The sequence below is a fragment of the Gavia stellata genome, chromosome 23 (genome assembly GCF_030936135.1).
Source record: "Gavia stellata isolate bGavSte3 chromosome 23, bGavSte3.hap2, whole genome shotgun sequence".
In the NCBI taxonomy this organism is placed as follows: domain Eukaryota; kingdom Metazoa; phylum Chordata; class Aves; order Gaviiformes; family Gaviidae; genus Gavia; species Gavia stellata.
In genome coordinates, this window is record NC_082616.1 from 11,495,693 (window position 1) to 11,514,528 (window position 18,836).

At 37.0% G+C, this 18,836-nt stretch overlaps 1 protein-coding gene across 5 annotated transcripts in view; it reads right to left on the reverse strand.

Annotated features, from left to right (window-relative positions):
- The window catches only part of EML6 (EMAP like 6), a 115,088-nt gene that overhangs the window by 71,056 nt on the left and 25,196 nt on the right, over positions 1 to 18,836 (reverse strand). For all 5 annotated transcript variants that reach the window (XM_059828432.1, XM_059828434.1, XM_059828435.1 and 2 more), the window contains exons 2-3: positions 7,352 to 7,511; positions 1,218 to 1,316 (exon numbers count right to left, since the gene is read on the reverse strand). In XM_059828432.1, coding sequence (XP_059684415.1) covers positions 1,218 to 1,316; positions 7,352 to 7,511 — 259 coding nt within the window. The remainder of the gene's footprint in view (positions 1 to 1,217; positions 1,317 to 7,351; positions 7,512 to 18,836) is intronic.

Genomic DNA, 18,836 nt, shown 5'->3' on the forward strand with positions numbered 1-18,836 from the left:
CCTACAAAATATTTATCTTCTTTATAAACATCAGGATTTACAGTAGGTCAAGTACTATTTTATTTAAGTGTTGTTAGAATACACAAGATATTTCACCTTCAGAAATGCTTTATGACTCCGGCACACTAAATCATCAGAATTTGTGGCCTAATTAGATATGCATTCTTTCCCACTCCCTCTTCAGTGCAAAATCTCCTTTTTCTGGTTGTGAAAGCCTACTGAGACTAAGATTTTGGTACTTCTTGCCTGTCCTGGAGTCTTCTGCTAATTCAGAACCTGATCTTGTACCTACTGAGGTCAGTAGCAAAACTTCCACTGACGTAACTGCAAAGCAAATCAGTTCTGAAAGAGAAATTCGAATGAGGACTAAGATTCTGTTGTGTTGGGAACATTGTAAGTAAAAATGAAGTACCAGATTTATTCCGATGACAGATGAGATGCAGATGTATGTACACACATACTGTAAGGAAGAGTTTAGTCTGCTGCTTTGCATATACAAATACTTCATCATGTGTAGTAAAACAGTACAATACCTCAAAATTATAACATTCTAACATGTTATAGTATCGTAATATGGATAAGACAAAAGTTGTCAGAATGTGTCCATAACTTATTTTAATGTATGCATCCTTATGCTTATATATGTTGGGGAGGTATTTTGCTTATGCTAAACCTGTTTGAACATTTCCTAATCCTGAATAATATTCTAAACTCAGGCCTGTTCAGTTCTCATATTCATTGACGTTATTACGATCCTTTATCTGAAGTTAATAGATATAAAAGGAATATTTATCCTAATTATATTTCTCCTACAGGTAACTGTCTTAAGCAAAAATAAAGGGAGATAATTAAACTTTCCCTCAGGATAAAATGTCTTTTTGACACACTCAGAACATTATCTTCGTCCACTGAGCTAGCATTTCACATCTTATATAAAGAGCTATAAATCATCCTAATCAGTGGGTAATTACAAAGTATTTTCTCCCTAGGCTTGCTAAGACAGTCAGCTCAAGAATCCATCATGTGCCTCATTTATTAACACAGTGCTTTGTGCTATGGCTGGCACAATGAGAAGAAATAAATACCTTGTTCAGTATTTTAAAAGCCAGGTAGAATGATCAAAATTATCTTTGCATTAACCTAATATAAACAAAAAATATTTTTAAAACACTTTTGTAACTCCCAGACAAAATTCAGTAAACTCTTCATACAATTACCCTGTCTGAATGGCCTGTAGCTGTTGCCAGTAGTTTTCCTCTCTTCCAGTCCCAAATACACACTGTATTTTTGGCATCCAGTCCCACTGAAGCTAAACGCTAAGGAAAAACAATAGTAATCCAGTTAACAGAAAATAAACTCACAAATCAGTTTACTTTATGTCAGATTATTATGTGTACAAACGGATTTTCCCACATGTGACTTGTGTTTGAGCTACATTGCAAAGGCACCATGAAGATATCCACACTGATCATTTACTCACTGGAGAAAGCACTGAAATGTCTGATCTTTTCTAAAAAGTTGGGTTATTAATTTCAGGTTACCAACATCTCAAGTACAATTCTTATCATGAAAGATTTGAGGTGCTTCTTTCAGGTGCACATGATTCTTGCATTTTGATCAATTAATCTGATAATAAAAGCAAATGGGAAATAAAAAGTTTATTATTTCCAAATACAATTTTGTTCATTATGCTCATTTTGTTGAGCTTTGGAATCAGAATTGGATATACTTTTAATAATTGCCTTTTATATAGCTTAGTATATCAAATCACCAATTAACATAACTACAAATTTTAATACTTTTAAATACCAATAACGCAAGAAAGAAAAAGAACAAAATAAAATGGAAGGGGAAATCTTCCTGTCTACGTTGAATTTATGAGATAGCAAAAAGGTCAGGTAGGTCTGATTCTCAGTTTCTTTGCACCCTAGTATTGACAATGACTACTGGAATAATTAGGGAAGGGGGGGGGAAGGTAGATCGTACACATCTGCAACATATCCAGAAGATCAAGGGTTGTGGAGGTTGTAGGTTTTTTCTCTTCCAGTGACTGTGCCAATTATGTCCAACTTGATGTGACTTCCATCAGAGTTTCTTATTAGGTGAGAGATCTCTGACTGCAGACCAGAGATGGTAGAACCGGGTGTTGTGATCTGTACCACTGCAAAGACTAAGCTAGTGCCAAACGTACTGCAACTGTATATTATGGATGGGATGCCAACGTATGTTGGATATATAATGATATATAATGGATAAATCCAACATATATTAGTAAAAGGAATATGCCTGAGTAACTTGCACCATGGCAAGATGAGAGACTATTTTAATGGGAAACAATCTTGTAGCTCAGTAACATGACTTCTTAAAAACAGCCATATCTGTTGTGTCCATACTGCCTGTCCCTTGTTCTTCTCGTTGTCCTGTCTAATAACTTATCGTAAGGAATTAACAGCCCAACTGAAGCTCCTAAGCATTTTGCTCTCTTTTAGGAAAGCCTGCACTTCAAGAATATGCAATAAACGAAACCCTTCTTTTTGCCTCAGAGACAAAGATCAGCAGATGAACTATCTGGTCCAAATGGACATATGTTTCAGAGATTTCATTGACCAGATCTTTTCCTTGCGGATTTGCTTCAAGAAGATGACTTGCAAACTGAATCTCTTAAATTGAATTTCCTTCAACTAAATGTCCACTATTTTTTGGCTCAAATTTTCAATACACAAATTGTTTAAAGTCTGGAGATGTCTGTGATAATACAAAAGGACTGAGCCAGCAAAGAAAACAAGTGTAATTACCAGAGATTCCTCTAAAATGCTGTAGTAGAAAAAATACTAATTGCAGTAAGGCTATCAACTACTGTGCAACTGAGAGAAGAAATCATTATTCATAAACAAACAGAAGACTCCAGTTTTCATTCTGTAGTAAAATAATCCAGAGACAAGGCACTCCATGCCTTTTCATGTCATTTATAAGCATAAAAACATAGTGTACATCTTCCTTCTTAAGAGAGCCGCTATCAAAAGCCTCTGGTTTAAATGCAGTAGGTACGCACGCACCCTTCGCTGTCTTCTTAATAGTTACAGTTCCTTCATTTTAGAGCAATGAAATATATCTTTTTAAACTTTGGTTTCACGGGAGTTTACAACATGCATTACGCCTAATACAACACCTGAACTCTGCCTAGGGAATTATGCATAACCCAACCAATATCCTACCAGCAAATGTACAAAGCAGTATGATGTTAATGAAAAAAAAACCCCACAAAAAAACCAACTACCAGAAACCTATTTACAGACTTATACCACAAGTTATTCTGAGTCCAGTCTACTTTTACATTGTCTTTCACTGAAATAAAAATACCTGAGGTCTTGTTAAACCTAACTGTGAGAGAATCCACTGCAGGAACCTGCAAGACATCAAGTAGTCAAAAGACTTGATTATGGTTTATTATATTAAAATCTGTTTGAAGACTCCCTATATGTGAGTCTCTGAAATCGTAGATAAAGGTAGGTTCAAAATTTGGGGTTCTATCTCAGGTGTGTGCCAATATCTGCATTTAAGCTAGGACAACATGCTTGATTATTAGACGTATGGTAATGAAGGAGAAAGAAAATCAAATATGGGAAAGAACGAACTTGCTCCTGCCAGCTACCAACAAAAAAGTATTTATTTTGAGAAAGGACTAGGATTGTAGCAAAAATAAGTTTTATTTGCCCTTGAGCAATCTACACCTACCCAGGGGTTTGGATGTACTGATCAAAACATAAGATATTTTTCACGGAACCTTCACTGATTCCAACTTTTTCTCACCTCTTTTATGCTGTTCTCTTCACCATGGAAACCATGGCAGTACTTACAGTATCTTTTAGATTCATGACATGAACAACATCAGACCTGAACTGTAACTACCAGTCAGGAAATTACCAATAGTGGGGTAGATGGACAGTGAAAGTACTAGGGGAAATTAAGAAATATTTTATGTTTGCTTCTAACACAGGTCTACTGAGGAAAGTCTCCTGCTGGCAGAAAAGTAAAGTGACAAATGCTGCATTTCCTTTTTGGTTGAAATACTTACACTTCTAGTCCTCCTTCTGGAAGAGAATTTGACAGAATTCTGTCAGAGAATTCACAGAATACCCGAAGAATATATCTGCCAAGTATTTTATGCACATGATTAAACAATTATTTTTAAATCTACACAGATTTAGAAGATCTGGCTAAAGAAGCCTACTGCTACCTAATGCCAAATTTAGAAATGTATGTATATATTATGGCAGTGCCCTCCTCACTCCATTTAAAAAAATAAACCCACTTATTTTTAGAAAGCACACAAAAAGGGTTCATCTAAAATAACTCAGAACAGAAATTCAACTGTATAGTATTGGTGAAATACTTCAATATAAAAGATATCAGCTTTGTGGGCAATTCTGTGAAGAGTAGATGTTAGTACTTTTAAGAAGAAACTGCAGTTAATTCCTGATTCAACAAAAGACATTTTTAATTATAGGCAAACTGACAGCTCTTCATTAAACATTTGAACAAAGTGCAGCTTCCCTCCTGCCAAATGTCATCTCCTGGTCATATAGAAAAAGCCTGAACTAAAATACGTATTTTTAAATAGCAACAGTTCTGCAAGATATTCAGCTCCCATCAGTACTTTAAAAATACAGTATTAATTAGAGATAATGTACAAAACAGGAGATATACTCAAAATATATTTGCCTCCAAACTGAAGGCTGTATTGAAGGTACATGAAATAAAGGAAACATATAAGCCATCCCCTGATTTAAGCTGCATATGGATCTTCTCTATGTATTCTGCAAGATAACAAATTGTGTTTACTCTCCATTACCCAGTTTGTGGTAAATTATGCCAGGGAAGCACTGCAAAGACAACGAAGCTGTCTCTGGGCAGTGTCATCTGAAGTCCAGCAGGGAGTAATATTTCAGAACTAATTCATCTGAATGCCTGAAACAGACACCCCAGAGTTTCTGGTACAAGAAGAGCTAATTAACTTGGCTAAAATATAGATGCAGTGTCACTATTTTGAGACCCATGCTAAATCCATACTGGAGCTGTGCAGCGCCCCACACAGCAGCTACCCTTGGAACCAGAAGCTGCGCACAGCGGAGCGGGAGGAAGCCAAGCTGACTTTTGGGGATGCAGCTCAGGTAGAGAAGCAGAATTATCTGGGCTTTTCCTCAGCCTACTTTTATTTAGAAACTGGACAGCTGACAGAGGTAGCAGAGAAAAGAATAAATATCTTATTGCATCTATACCTTACGCGATTGTTGAATTTATTTGTGTTTTGAGGCTAAAATACAAATCCTCCTTGGATATTAATAGACATTCAACATAAAAGAATGAAAGGTATGCATTAGAAGGAAAGGTGCAAGCAATGTATGTGAAGTCTGTTTTGTCGTATCACAAGATGCCAGCTCCCTTGGGTGCGCTGAATAAACAAACAGGAACTGCTAGCAGCTCTGAATTCCAAAGACTCAAAGCCTTTCTACCATGCCCTTTAATTTTGGCTCAGCGCAGCAGCTTCTTCTGCAAAGCCAGAAAGAGCAGCAAAAAGCCAGGATACATTATCCATATTTATGTTTTCCAGCATTGGTCTTTCTCCAGATATAAAAGCGTTCTGTGCAAATTTTTATTTCCAGAAAAAACTGCAACTTCTCCAGCGCTTCCAGAAACAGAACGTTACTGTTCTGCAAGGTCAACACAGCAGTAAGTTCAGTTTTTAATTACAGCAAGGCACCCAGCAGGATTTTCAGAAGAGCCTCCACCTTTAACTCATACTGACTGGGCTCTTTGGTGAGTCTTTATTCCCATTAGATGCTTAAATAGGTTTTAAAAAAAAGTTTATCCACCAGTCTTATGAAGTTAAAAATGAGGAAAAAATTAAGAACAGATATTTCTGAATGAACAATATCTTAAAAAAAATTATAGCATTAGAAATTTTGTTCTGTTGATTTGGGGATTTTCTCATCCTATTTTTTTACTCCACAATTCCCAGGAACACCTTTTTCTTTAATTAGAATTGGCACAGGAGATTTCAGAGGAAATGGCTTTACTTTAAGAAAACTGGAGGAAGACTGCTGAAAACTAGGCTTAAAATAGAAAGCTAGTTCCAATTTTTAATGGGCAAATATAATCCACAGTGCTGTTTAGTAATTCAAGTTACCCAATGCTTTTTAAACATGTTAAAGGCGTCCTTCATTTCATGTTCATGTTCATGTTGGCGTCCTTCATTTCAGACTAATCTTTAAACCGAAGATACACAAGATCATGCACAATGAAAAGCACTTTTGTTTCATGCGAGAATACATTTCATGCATTGTATGTCCAGTTCTGGTCTCAGAAAGAGTAATAAAAGCACTGTGTGGTCAGTGGAAGAGTAGCCAGGCATATGATAATAGAGCACTTCTCAACAGACAGCTAACCATCTAGTACATGATTTTAAGAAAATCATCTAAAGGCAGTTCTGCCCTATTGGGATACAATTCTGAGGCACACAAGCAAACACAAAAACCAGTAAGGATCTGTGCAAGAATCCAGGTATCAGCTAATCTAAGCATTCCTGAAAATATTTTAGCAACCAGCTATACAGTATGACCACAGTGTTACACCAGAAAACTCATTTGGACATCAATAATGACAAAATTGCACAGACAGATATTTATAAAACTATGAATATAAAATATTCCTCAGGTTTATGTGAATTGTAGATTTATTTTCCTCCTGCTTCATTCACAACTGAATGCTTTTAATAGTTTGCCTCCAGGGGAAAAAACAAAAATCAATGTGTTTAGTTGTGAATAGCCCACCATTTACTTATACTTTAAATTTTGTCTCCAAATAGCATATAATCATATAATCTAATCACGCTGCACAAAGCTACACATTCTGTGACCTAACCCCATTATTCAATTAAATTGACTGTGCACCCCAGCCAATGAGAGTCTCCTTGCAGTGAGATTACTGGAGTTGTTCTGCCAAAAAACCTGCAGGATTGCGAGGACTTTGCCAGGAACCAATCTCTTTGAACGGTAGGTGACAAGTATGTGGTGAAGCTATGACATTTGAGCCACAGAGGACCATTTCCTCTACGCATATTTGTTCAACACCCAATACCTCTACTTGACTGAATGCTACATTCTGATTTTTCGTCTCAAAAACATCTTTGAAAGAGCTGTATTTGCAGTCCTTGCGTTAAAAATTTAATTATAATAGGGATTTCAGTACTACAGCCATACAGCTACCTAAACATAAAATACTTTAATGTGCATATTTTCTAAAATCAGAAATCAAACTAAATTCAAAACACAGAGAAAGAGGGTATACAAACCTGGCCATCTGAATCAAAAGCTAAGCAGGCAACTCCATGTGTATGTGCATCCTTAAGAACAGACACAGTCTGTACACGGTAGGAATCCCAGATGCAAATGTAAGGGTCCTTCCCAACCTGCCCTGTAGCTACTAAAGTTTTATCCGGGTGAACTGCAAGGCTGAAATAGAACACAGTTGAAGTTATAATACACTTTCTGAATCAGTAAAATAGTACAAAATGTAGAAATTAAATTTAAAAATAACTTTTTGTTACTTTAAAACTTAAAACTTCATCTCCTTTTGATTTATCAGAATGATCATACCAACTGTCTTCAAAACTCAATCTATCCCATTATTTACTTAAAATATGTTTTACTGAGACCAACATGGCTAATGCAGAATACAATTTATCATGTAATAATATTTTAACTACAAAATTTAAGGAAACAATAACCAGAAAATTTTTGAATACTTTTGATTGATAACGTGAATGAACACACAGGCTTTTATCTTAGTCTTTCATAGCTTTATAAAGCCAGTGGATGATGTTCTACAATTTATTCGCCTTGTACACATCAGCTCAAATATTCCGAAATATGGACCAGTGGCTGAATAATGGATATTTTTCACTATGAAAAACACATGCAAGAAATCATCTCATTTTTACTTGTTTAAAGGCAGTAACCTCAGAAGAGACAGAGAAATAAATTGTTTCTCTTATATTTGAAGAACAATGACATATGTATTTTAAGATCTACTTTCAGGTACTGCTGCCTAAGGAGCGGTAAAATTTCCCGTACCTTTATTAGTTTACCTAATTTTCTCTAACAGCCAATTAGAAACAGTACTTTGCACAAAAACTGTCACATCAAGCAGTATTTCTACTACTCAAATCCAAGAAAGATGCCAATGTTTCAAAAACTCTTTCCTGGTTTTCAGTGATTAACTCCACTAGCATTCAGAAGACTTGCTTTGACCAACCCTTTCTTACACATTTATTGACATATTAAGCACTCAACTTTTTTATTCTCTGTAGTATTTGTACAGAGCTAGGTTAAGGCAAACTGCATTCTAATGCAGGCTCTATTAGCAGAATCAAACTATATTTCTGTTCACAATCCTTCAGCTATGAAAATCTCCACCAGGCAGCCCACAGTATCCTTCTCTCTCACCCCTGCCTAAGTGTGAACACTAATATTTACTTCCATTTTGTTGTGTGGGGAGCATTTCTTTTAGATGTCAAACATTTTCTGGAACCAAGCAGTAGCATCATTATAAAAAATAATAATAATTATATTTTCCTCATCACACACAACAGATTTTCACTGTAACATAAAAGACAAAAGGCCGCCATTTAGCAAACTTCACCCCACATTAAGAAGAAGAATGCAGGCTATCAGTAGTGACACAGTACCAGAAGCTGCTCTTTGCAATTATTCTGAGCTATTGTCAAGCTACCCTTCAACCCTTGACATATACTTTTTGACAAAACCCAGAGGATCTAGTTTGAAAATCTAGCTTAAGGATGTTAATAATAAAAAACCCTCCCTAAAGTAATATGAATACAAAGGCAGTTTTACACTGTTATCCAGGAAACAGATTTGAACAATGTCTTGAGTATGTGAGCTACACGGAATAAGGAAAAATATCCTATCAATAAATTGACATTCAACAGATGGCTTAGGAAAGCTGAATATTTCTGCTATCCCAGGACTAGATAATACTAATTATTAAGAAGAATTCATCAAAAAACTTAAGGAAGTTTCACAAACATATGTATTCAATTTTTTCACGTTAAAGAACAATTGATGCAAATAGAACAATTTTAGCACATTGCCCAGTAAAACTGTTTTATCTGCTTCGGCACTTGCTCATTTCTCCTTTCCTTCATAGGCTTGGATTCTACATTATACTGTGTGTCAACTAGTTCACCTCAATTCTAAACCTATAAGGGGAATAAAGGATGACTCCACCATAGTTATAGGTATCACAGCTTAAGTAAGTTAGAATACTTTTCTTCAATGATAAAAACTAGATAGAAAAGATTAATTGGGCTAATCTATCTCACTGCTAGAACAGAACTGCAGCTTAATTACATCTACCACTGTTTTGTACAGTTCGGTTTTCACATACTAGAACTTCCTATTTTACACTTTGTATTTCCATTCCTGGATATAAGGTCAAGAACAAGAACACATTTCCTACAACATAAATATGTCTGTACTGAACATATCTGTTATTTGTTTTATCCTTTTTGATGCATGAAGTCAACTAGTGTGGGAACTAAAATTAGGAACTAATATAAATTTCTGGCACCTAAATAAGCAGTCTGATTTTTCAGAACAGCTAAGGACATTCATCTCCCGCTAACAGCCTTTACAATGCACTATAACCACCTACATTCAGTCTGGCTGTTAGATAACCAAGTGTTTATTTTTGGCAGACAGAACAGTGGGTTACAGAGTAAGGAAACGGAGTCCAATTTCAAGAACAAATCTTGGTGATGATTTGATATCTGTATATGATTTACATGTTTGTTGTGTATTAAAATATAAAAATTGTATGTGCAACTATGCAATATATCTGCTGTATGGGTCACTTCCTGTCTTCAGGTTGTAAGATTTCCTGCTAGCACAGGTTCTGTGTGCTTCCCTGCCTTTTAAAATGAGTATAAACTTCATGGCTTGTGTTTTGAACTGTTAGGTGCATTTCTTCAACCTTTCTAAGCAAACATCATTTCCTGTATCTAAAGCACATATAATGATACCACATCAGTCTCTCTGCCACTGGCAAATACTGAAATACTGTGATAATCAGGGCAATATGAAAATACGATTAGACTAGATTAGGCATTCAAACAACAGCAATTTATGGTACAGAAAAATATTATTAGGGAATTACTTCCTATTCCTTCCAACAGGAAGAACATCTGGAAACACAAAAGTCTTTATTATGCAACCAGACAATTCTCTGCAAGTCACAGGCAACAGGTCTGCAGATATCTCATAATTATGCAGATGCATTAGTGTTCATCAGAGCTGTTTGACTAAAGCAAATGGCTGGACCACTGAAGACTTAACATGTCTGAGCAAGTCATGAATTTCTTCACACCCATGCTTCCTACCACCCAACTTTACCTCCCTAAGCCCATACTCCCTTGCACTGCTCATCCCCCAGAATTTGCACACTCTTATCAACGTGCGTACATTTGCAGGCCTAGTCTCAGTATTGAGAATGCATAACAGTTCCAGTACCTAATAACAATAACAAAAATAAATGAAGTGGGAAAAAATCAAATCAAGACTTACATCTTAAAATCATAAGCATTTCTCTTAAATGTAATTACATAATTCTCATGCTTTTCCCATAAGTGCACAATACAAATCACACTAGCAAAGGCTTTACTATCAATGAGCAGTGAGAGCAGGGTTGCTCCATGAGGAAACATGAGCAGGGAACCAAGGGCAGCCATGGCACATGCAGTGCCCTCACTGACCAGGGTGTAGTCCCACAAGATCTAAGCGTGTGGGCAGAAGAAATTTCACAAAACAATCTCTCCCTGGTTTCCAGGGTTGTGGGAAAAGGAAGTGGACGCTCTCTTGCTAAAGAGTTGGGATGGAAATGGAAAGGATCAAAGTAGCAGCAATTGTTGCTGGTACTGCTTGCTGGTAGTGGCAGTCACTTCCCCAGGTCTTCATCTTCTCTCTGTGGGAACCATAACAGAGGCACATGTAGGGTAAGAGGAAGAGATCAACTGCTTTGGAAGAGCACGTTCTCTTCCTTCCAGGGAAGGCAAAGAAAGCAAGGGGATTCCTGGCAGTCTGCACTTCTGAGCAGTTGAATGCTTTTGTGTATGCATAAAGCTAACTATGAATTCCAAAAGCACTCTGATGTGTTTGCAAAAAATGTTTGTAATAAAAGTGCCTCGATAGGCACTTCTTTTAAGCAAACAATCCATTTAAGATGAACTTTAAAATTACTTTAGGTAATATTTTAACATTACACCTTATTAATAAAAAGATCTATTGGGAAGAAGAGATTTCAGGGAACATTTCCTTTTCCCTTCCAAGATCAACAATTATGAATCCTAGCATCCAAGGCTGGAACCCTGTTAATTTCGGATAATTAAAGATGCCAGTCATGTGTTCCGGCAGGGTCTGATGAAATGCTTTATAAAAGTCATTAGTGGATCCATCTGGTCTGGGGGCCTTGCCAGATGGTAAACTCTTACTACCTCCGCAATTTCTGTTGCAAAATATCCCGCTCCAAGATTTTCTTTTTCTTTTATAACCACATTAGAATTTCAAGAGACTAAAAGTATTTGGTTTTGTCTATATTTTTGGTTTTCTGTAACAGGTTCCATACACTTATATACATATAATACAGATCTCACGTTTAAAACCAAGATGGAACTAAGTAGAAAAGTTTAGCTATGGCATGCAAGCTGCTTCAAGTAGTTGAACTGAATATTACATTATCTAATTGAATTGAATGTTAAATTGTAATGTCTGTATTTAAATTTTTCCCAAACTGCAGATAAAACATATTTTTCTTCATGAAGCACATAGTCAAGGAACCAGAGAATTACAGATGCTAGAAACAATGAATGACTGGGAAGAACAAAAAAGGGTGAGGGAACTGATGACAGTTAAGGAAGAGAAGTTTCAAGGAGAGAAGAGAATGCTCAGGGTAGGTGTGATGACAGTCTTCCAGAAAGTCAAAGGCAGTTATAGAGAAGGTGGAGGTACTCTTTTCACAAGGATGCATGCTGAGAGGACAAAAGGCAAGAGACACAAGTTGCTTCATGGGAAATTCTGTCTGGATACAAGAAAAACATTCTTCACCATGAGAAGAATTAAACATTGGGATAGGTCGCTTAGAGAAGCGGTAGAATCCCCCACGTTGGAAATTATTCAAGACTTACTTGGCTTGGCAGGATCCTGGATAATCTAATCTAAGGCCGTGCTCTCACAAGAAAGTTGGACTGGATGATCTCTGGAGGACCCCTCCAAACTAGACTTTTCTATGATTCCAAATACTGAAATACATCAAGAAAGTCTAAAGTAATCAAAGTAAAAATGCATTTTGGCTCACAGCAATTTACTTGCATTAGATAATTGCTCCTTGATGCTGCAGAAAGAAAGCAACTCCTGGTATCTTTAATACATACATACAGAATTGATAGGTTCGTTGAGATCTTGAAATGGGTGTGTCAGGTAAGAGATAGAAGTTTAAACTCACTGTTCTGGGTCTTTTAAATATAACACTGCACTATCCTATTTATCAGGTAGTCAAAACACTTTTTCACTGCAGCAGCCAAAGGCTGAACATTTGCTTTTATAGTTTTGAGTGTATAATTTGTCAAGGTATGTTTTCTATTTATGAATGCCATATTAAATGGAATCTTTTTATAACTATCCTATTAACTATTCGTTGATTAACATGAATCAAGCCCATACACTTTTCATACAAACTAAAACTAGTTTCCAGAATGTCCCACCTGACAAACAAGAATTGCTTTTTGAAAGAGGAAGTAAACACCTACAGTTCTGAATGAAGTCAGTGCAGACTGTGAAAATCACTGTGTTAGATGGACTTGTCATCCATCTCTTGACAACGCAATTCATTCTCAGTGCTTGGGCTGGTTTGCACCTTAAAGCAGCGTGCTAATTCAATGCTATTCTAAGATAACTCTAGATAGTTAGACACTGATAAATTATTCTCTACTTCAAATCCATCCTGTTTTAAATTTGGAATAACTTCCATGTTTAGACAAAGCTTTACAGAATTATGCTGTTTTATGTAACACAATGCAGATACTGTCTGTGTATGATTAATTCTCTTCAGAAATAAATGAAAGAATTTATGCTTTCTTGCTCAAAATCTGCTACAAACCTTACAGTTTAGCAGAACAGAGAACATAGCAGGTCTTTCCTCAGAATTTAGGTCAAACTTGTTGCGAAGTACTCAGGGCACTGACTGTGCTGTGCTTGAATGATGAACAGATAAATAACACAGCTACGTTTTTTCAAGACTTTGTAGCAAAAAATATCTCTGAAGAAAAAAATATTTCCAAGAAGCTCCAAGCTTGCCCTGAAATAGGCCATTACGTGCCAGTAGGTATTTTCTTCTTGGTTGCCTCCTTCTGCTCCGCACTGTTAGTTCTCAGTGCGGAAAGAAGTGACACTTTCAAGATCCTGACAGGCCAGCAGGCATGTCTGAAGACCAGGGATCTTTTCAGCTATATTTTACTGCTCACACAGTGCTAAGGACAGAGCTGTCTTCACATGTCAGCAAAGAATGCAAACACTCTTTCAGGAATTCCTCATTTCACAGAACAAAATGAGTTTCTTTCCTCATTTGTGGGGTCAAAAGGAAGACTATAACTCACTGTACAGACAGAGCAATATCATCAGCAAAATAAGGCAAGATGCAGCCTGACCCCTATTTCTGAATACAACACAAAACATAACCAAACCTAATTAAAAGGAGCAATGGAATAAAGACCAGCAGTTAAGTGGAAGCAAACGTGGGGACCTGCAGAAGGAAAGGGGACCTAGGAAAAAGGAAGGGGAAAAATGAAAGAACAAAGCAACCTGCACAAACCCCACTAGATTATGCTGTAAAAATGAAGAGAAATTTTAGGAAGAAAACTGCAGGAATTTGACACTTATTCTGCATATAATCTCCCCCCAGCTTACTTCTGAAACACAAACACCACAACTGTCATTTGAGGGAAGTCCATCTCTTGATAATAAAGGAGATTGTTACTCATGCACATACACAGCTCCCAACCTTTTGCTCTTCCAGCGCAAGCCTGGGACCCCCACAGGCGCTAAAGAGCTGGCAGGCGGATCGCACACCAGGATAACCAATTTTATTTGGCATGTACCACAGTGCAGGTGACGGAGGCTATGGGAGTGCACTGCAGGCATATGAAACAAGTCTCGCTGGGAGAAGAGAGAAAACAGGAATCTGGTAGCTCTGATATGTGCAGAGTCTGGGTGTGTGCATATATATGCTCGTATAATACAATTAATGCACACACTCATACAATTGAATTACTTTCTACACATGCAAATGTATACCTGTAAAATAATTTTAAAAATACAAAATATCGCCACACACTTGTTGCAAACAACTCAAGTACAGAATGTATTTGTCCTGAAAAAATAAGAATATTCATGTAAACATACTGGGTAAGGGCAATGACAAAATTTTAATTTACTAGCTTGATTTTTATATGGTAATAATCTTGCTTATATATAACACAGAACAGCATATATATACAGAAATAGGTTTTTAAGATCATCTGGGAAATAAGGCATTTTTTAGGTCTAAGTTCTTACTAACTATTCTATTGCTTGCTTTGCCCATCCATATTCCCTGGTAGGAAGGAGAGTGATACAGTTAGAGGTTCTAGCATTTATTCATAATTCTGCACTGGCTTCCTACCTAGAACAAGTCATTGCAGGCTAACTTTCTCAGCAGCAATTTCTGAATTTGGTGGCCTGCCTCAGACAGCTACCATCTGCTTGTCACAGGAAGTAAACACCTACAGTTCTGAATGAAGTCAATGCAGACTGTGATTGAAAATTACTGTGTTAGGCTTGGCACCCATAACTGGTCCCGGCCACAAACCGAGTACAACTTTAATCATTTATGAAGTGGACGTGCAGCTCAGCTGGGCTTAATAAAGGTCTTTGAAGCACACACATTAATAGCTGTTGTTATGCTAAAGTATATTTAAAGTGCCCTGGGAATGCAAGGGGCATTCTGACAAGGGTGTTATTTCTGACTGTTTTCCAGAACTCATGGCAGGGTAGAATAGTGGCAGAAGCATGCAAAGTTATAACCATTCCTGCCACTCTAAAATTACTCCCCTTTGTCCTTGGGAAATTACTGCTGACCTGCTCCCTGTGCCAGTGTTTGTTATTCAAGCCGATGGAGTTATTCCACCATATTTCAATAAAGTTTCGGCTGCTCAGTGCTTATTAGAAGTCTTGACAGATCAGGCCCGTAAGGCTGTGTAAGTAACTTAGCAGAATGTGGAATTTGTGGTTGTGCTGTGGAGCTACAGAGGTGTCACAGAGTCAGGCCAGATTTAAAAACTAAATTGCTTTTGATCAAGTGATTAATATTTCCCCAATAACAGAAGGGAAAGAAGAAAGAGAAAAATACCTCCTAAAATATGATGTTTTGAGCAAAAATGTTCTGCACTTTAATTAAGGCCAGCTCTGATTTACACTGACATGCATTTGTATGCAGAGAAAAATTTGGCAGATTTAGTAAAAGAGAACAGCACTGCAGCACAGTCCTACAGTGCTGTGGTTTCTCATCCCACATGGCTGCAGTAACACAAAGGTCACACAGTTCTCTAATGATTTACTTTTCTCATGCATATTTATTTCATATATATCTCACGGATATTTTGTAAGTCTGAACTTCTGCCAGTGAAAAGAAGTCCTAGGAGATTTTATCCAAAGCCCATTTAATACATTGAAAGGTAAGTATAAACAACTGTTGATGTCCTCATGAATTGTTTTTTTTGAGCAACAAGTGATCAGGGAAAACTGTGCAGTATTTCTTATTAGCTGCACTACACCAAACAGTCTCTACTGTGCAATTCTGAAATTAAACTACCATATAGCAGTTTTCCCCTTCAGCTTTCACATGCATGCACAGAGTTTCCATCAGAGTCTAATTATATTTGTGTTCTTGATGATGATTGCAGCATGCTGCAATATCTGAAAATAACCCCCAAAATGATGCAACTATGAAATTTCTGGAACTTTTAATATATAGCATGGTATGACTATTTTTTCAAGAAAGACCTAAAGATACACTGGAAAGAGAGGGTCTTGGCCCATGCTGAGAGAAGTATGGAGATGCTGCTAAACAAACATGAGCTGGATAAAGTTACATGGATGTGTGGGGTTTAGCCAAAACAGCTATAGTACTTTTCCTAGTCTGCAATGAAACTTAGTATTTTTTTGTTTAGACACAGAGCAGGAAGCTACCAAAGCTATAAATTAGAAAGGAGAGGGAATAGAGGGAACCAAATCACTCTCTACAACTCCCTGAAAGGAGGTTGTAATGAAGGGAGTGTCACTCTCTTCTCCCAAGTAACAAGGGATAGGACAAAAGCAAACAGCCTCAAGTTGCACCAGGGGAGGGTTAGACTGGATAGTAGGAAAAATTTCTTCACAGAAAGGGTTGTCAGACACTGGAATAGGCTGCCCAGGGAGGTGGTTGAGTCACCATCCCTGGAGGTATTTAAAAGATGTGGTGCTTATAGACATGGTTTAGTGGTGGACTTGGCAGTGTTAGGTTACTGGTTGGACTTCATGATCTTAGAGGTCTTTTCCAACCTAAACAATTCTATGATTCTACCTGAAGGATTTCTGGATAACGTCTTGCTGCGTGGCCTCATTCTTTGCCCTGCTTGAAAATTGTAGGTATGTAAGTCTTAAAATCATAGCAACCACTGAAAAACAAGAGGTAATGAGACTGTAAAGACTTTGGCCAAAAGACATGTAAATAAATACCCAGGACAGATACACATGGCACCTCTTGACTTAAGCATTGTGATCTGACAAAATCAGTAAGATGGAGCTGAATCAATCCTAGAATTGGAGACTAAAACCAAAGGGTCAGGAAAGAGCTGTATTTAGTTCAGCATTATATTTGCCCCCTACCCTATTCTATGTTTATGACAGTTAAATGAACAATGTAAAATGTTTTGAAATAAAATGCATACTAAACCAGCAAGTAGATACTTGGTCTATGATGTTGAGATGAAAACAGCAACATAAATGATATCAGGTTAACTCAATGATTTTTCAACACATGGAAAACTAATTATACACTGCTGTAAATTTAGTATTGCTCAACAGAAAATAGCAAAACTTTCATGTTCATCTGGTATGAAGAATTTTAAGGCCAGTCTGAACACTGCGATTAAAAATACAATTTATACATCAGATAAAATCTGTAAGTTAAGAAATCATGGCTACTGTCACTTGCTGTAGCCTCCTTTATTTCCTGTGTTCACCCTATTTCAGTCTGAACCTGCTGAAATACCATATTCAAAGTGCAGTCAAAACAGATGACACAAACTGTGCATTGCTGCTCGTAATCAAACTTTATTTTTCTGATTTTGTCACACTCTAGGGCTGAAACAACTGAAAATGGACTGAATGTAGCTATGTCTTTTCTTCCAAATGCAGAGATGTGATCATAATTCAGACAAAGATTAAGCCAACAGCTCTAAAACTGGTGGTCACGATGAGCAGCAAATATCTGTGCACTAATTAATTGCCCACAGCATGATGATGTCAATCAAGTTGTACTAGCGTTGCTGCATATGGGTCCTATGCTTGACGGCACAGCCGAAGGTATTCTTTCCAGAGGCTGATTCAGTAATGAACTGCTTTGGGATTTCCTGGACCTGCTCTACTTTTTGTATAGTTAACAGTCACCAGTGAATATAGCTATAACTATGCAGATAAGTCAAGACACAATCCAAGTCAAAACATTTGCAGAAACATCTGAGAAAGAGTAGAGAGGAAATGGAAGGAAAATCTTGGAAATAGGACAGACAATAGATACAGCTAACAAAAAGAGGAATCAGGAGGGAGCTACAAAACGAATAAAACATAGACATGATAAAAATAACCAAAAAGCCCAGAGAAGAACAGTCAAGGAGAAACAAGAAATATTGTACAGAACAAGGAAAAAAACCCAGCCACTGCCATAACTTTTCTGGATCACTCCCACTTTAATTTTTAGTTTAAGAGATTTAATCTCATCCTGTTTGAAAATCCCTGGGTATATTCACATCTATGACAAGTTGTATGATCTGACAAAACTCATAGGCTCTTGTTAAAAAATTCATGCTGGGATAATAATATTGTTTGCATAGGTTTGCCTTCAACTGATCAGCAGAAATAAGGATCTTCAGCCTAGGGAAACTGTTCTTACTTCAAGTGCAATGAATGCATGGTATTACAGCTGCATCCTATTCAGGCATTCTTCTCATGATAATCCTGTCATACAACATTTTGAGTTTAAGCACTTTAATGGAAAGAAGCAGGGAAGAGTAAGAGCTTGATTCAATAATATATCAAACGAATGCATGCCGAGCTGCATTTGATTGGTCAGAAGCAGATGATGACTCTTTTTACACAGAAAGTCTACAGATGTCTACAGAAATTATAAATGTGGCAATACTAAATGTGGCTAGAGAAAAACAATACTTTTTAGATGCCCTAGCCTATGGGGAGTTTTCAGTGCTACTACGAATGCTTTTCTCTCCTTTGAACACTGCAAGCTGACATTTCTCATTATCTCACAGAAATGCGAAGCCAAGACCAGCAATCCTGTTACTTTTCAAAAACATGGCATTGTACATCGGGTGATCATCAGATCACCCTGAGGGACATAATACAATTTTCCTGTGGTGGAGAAGGGATTAGATTTAAGTTTACTGTTGTACTTTCTGA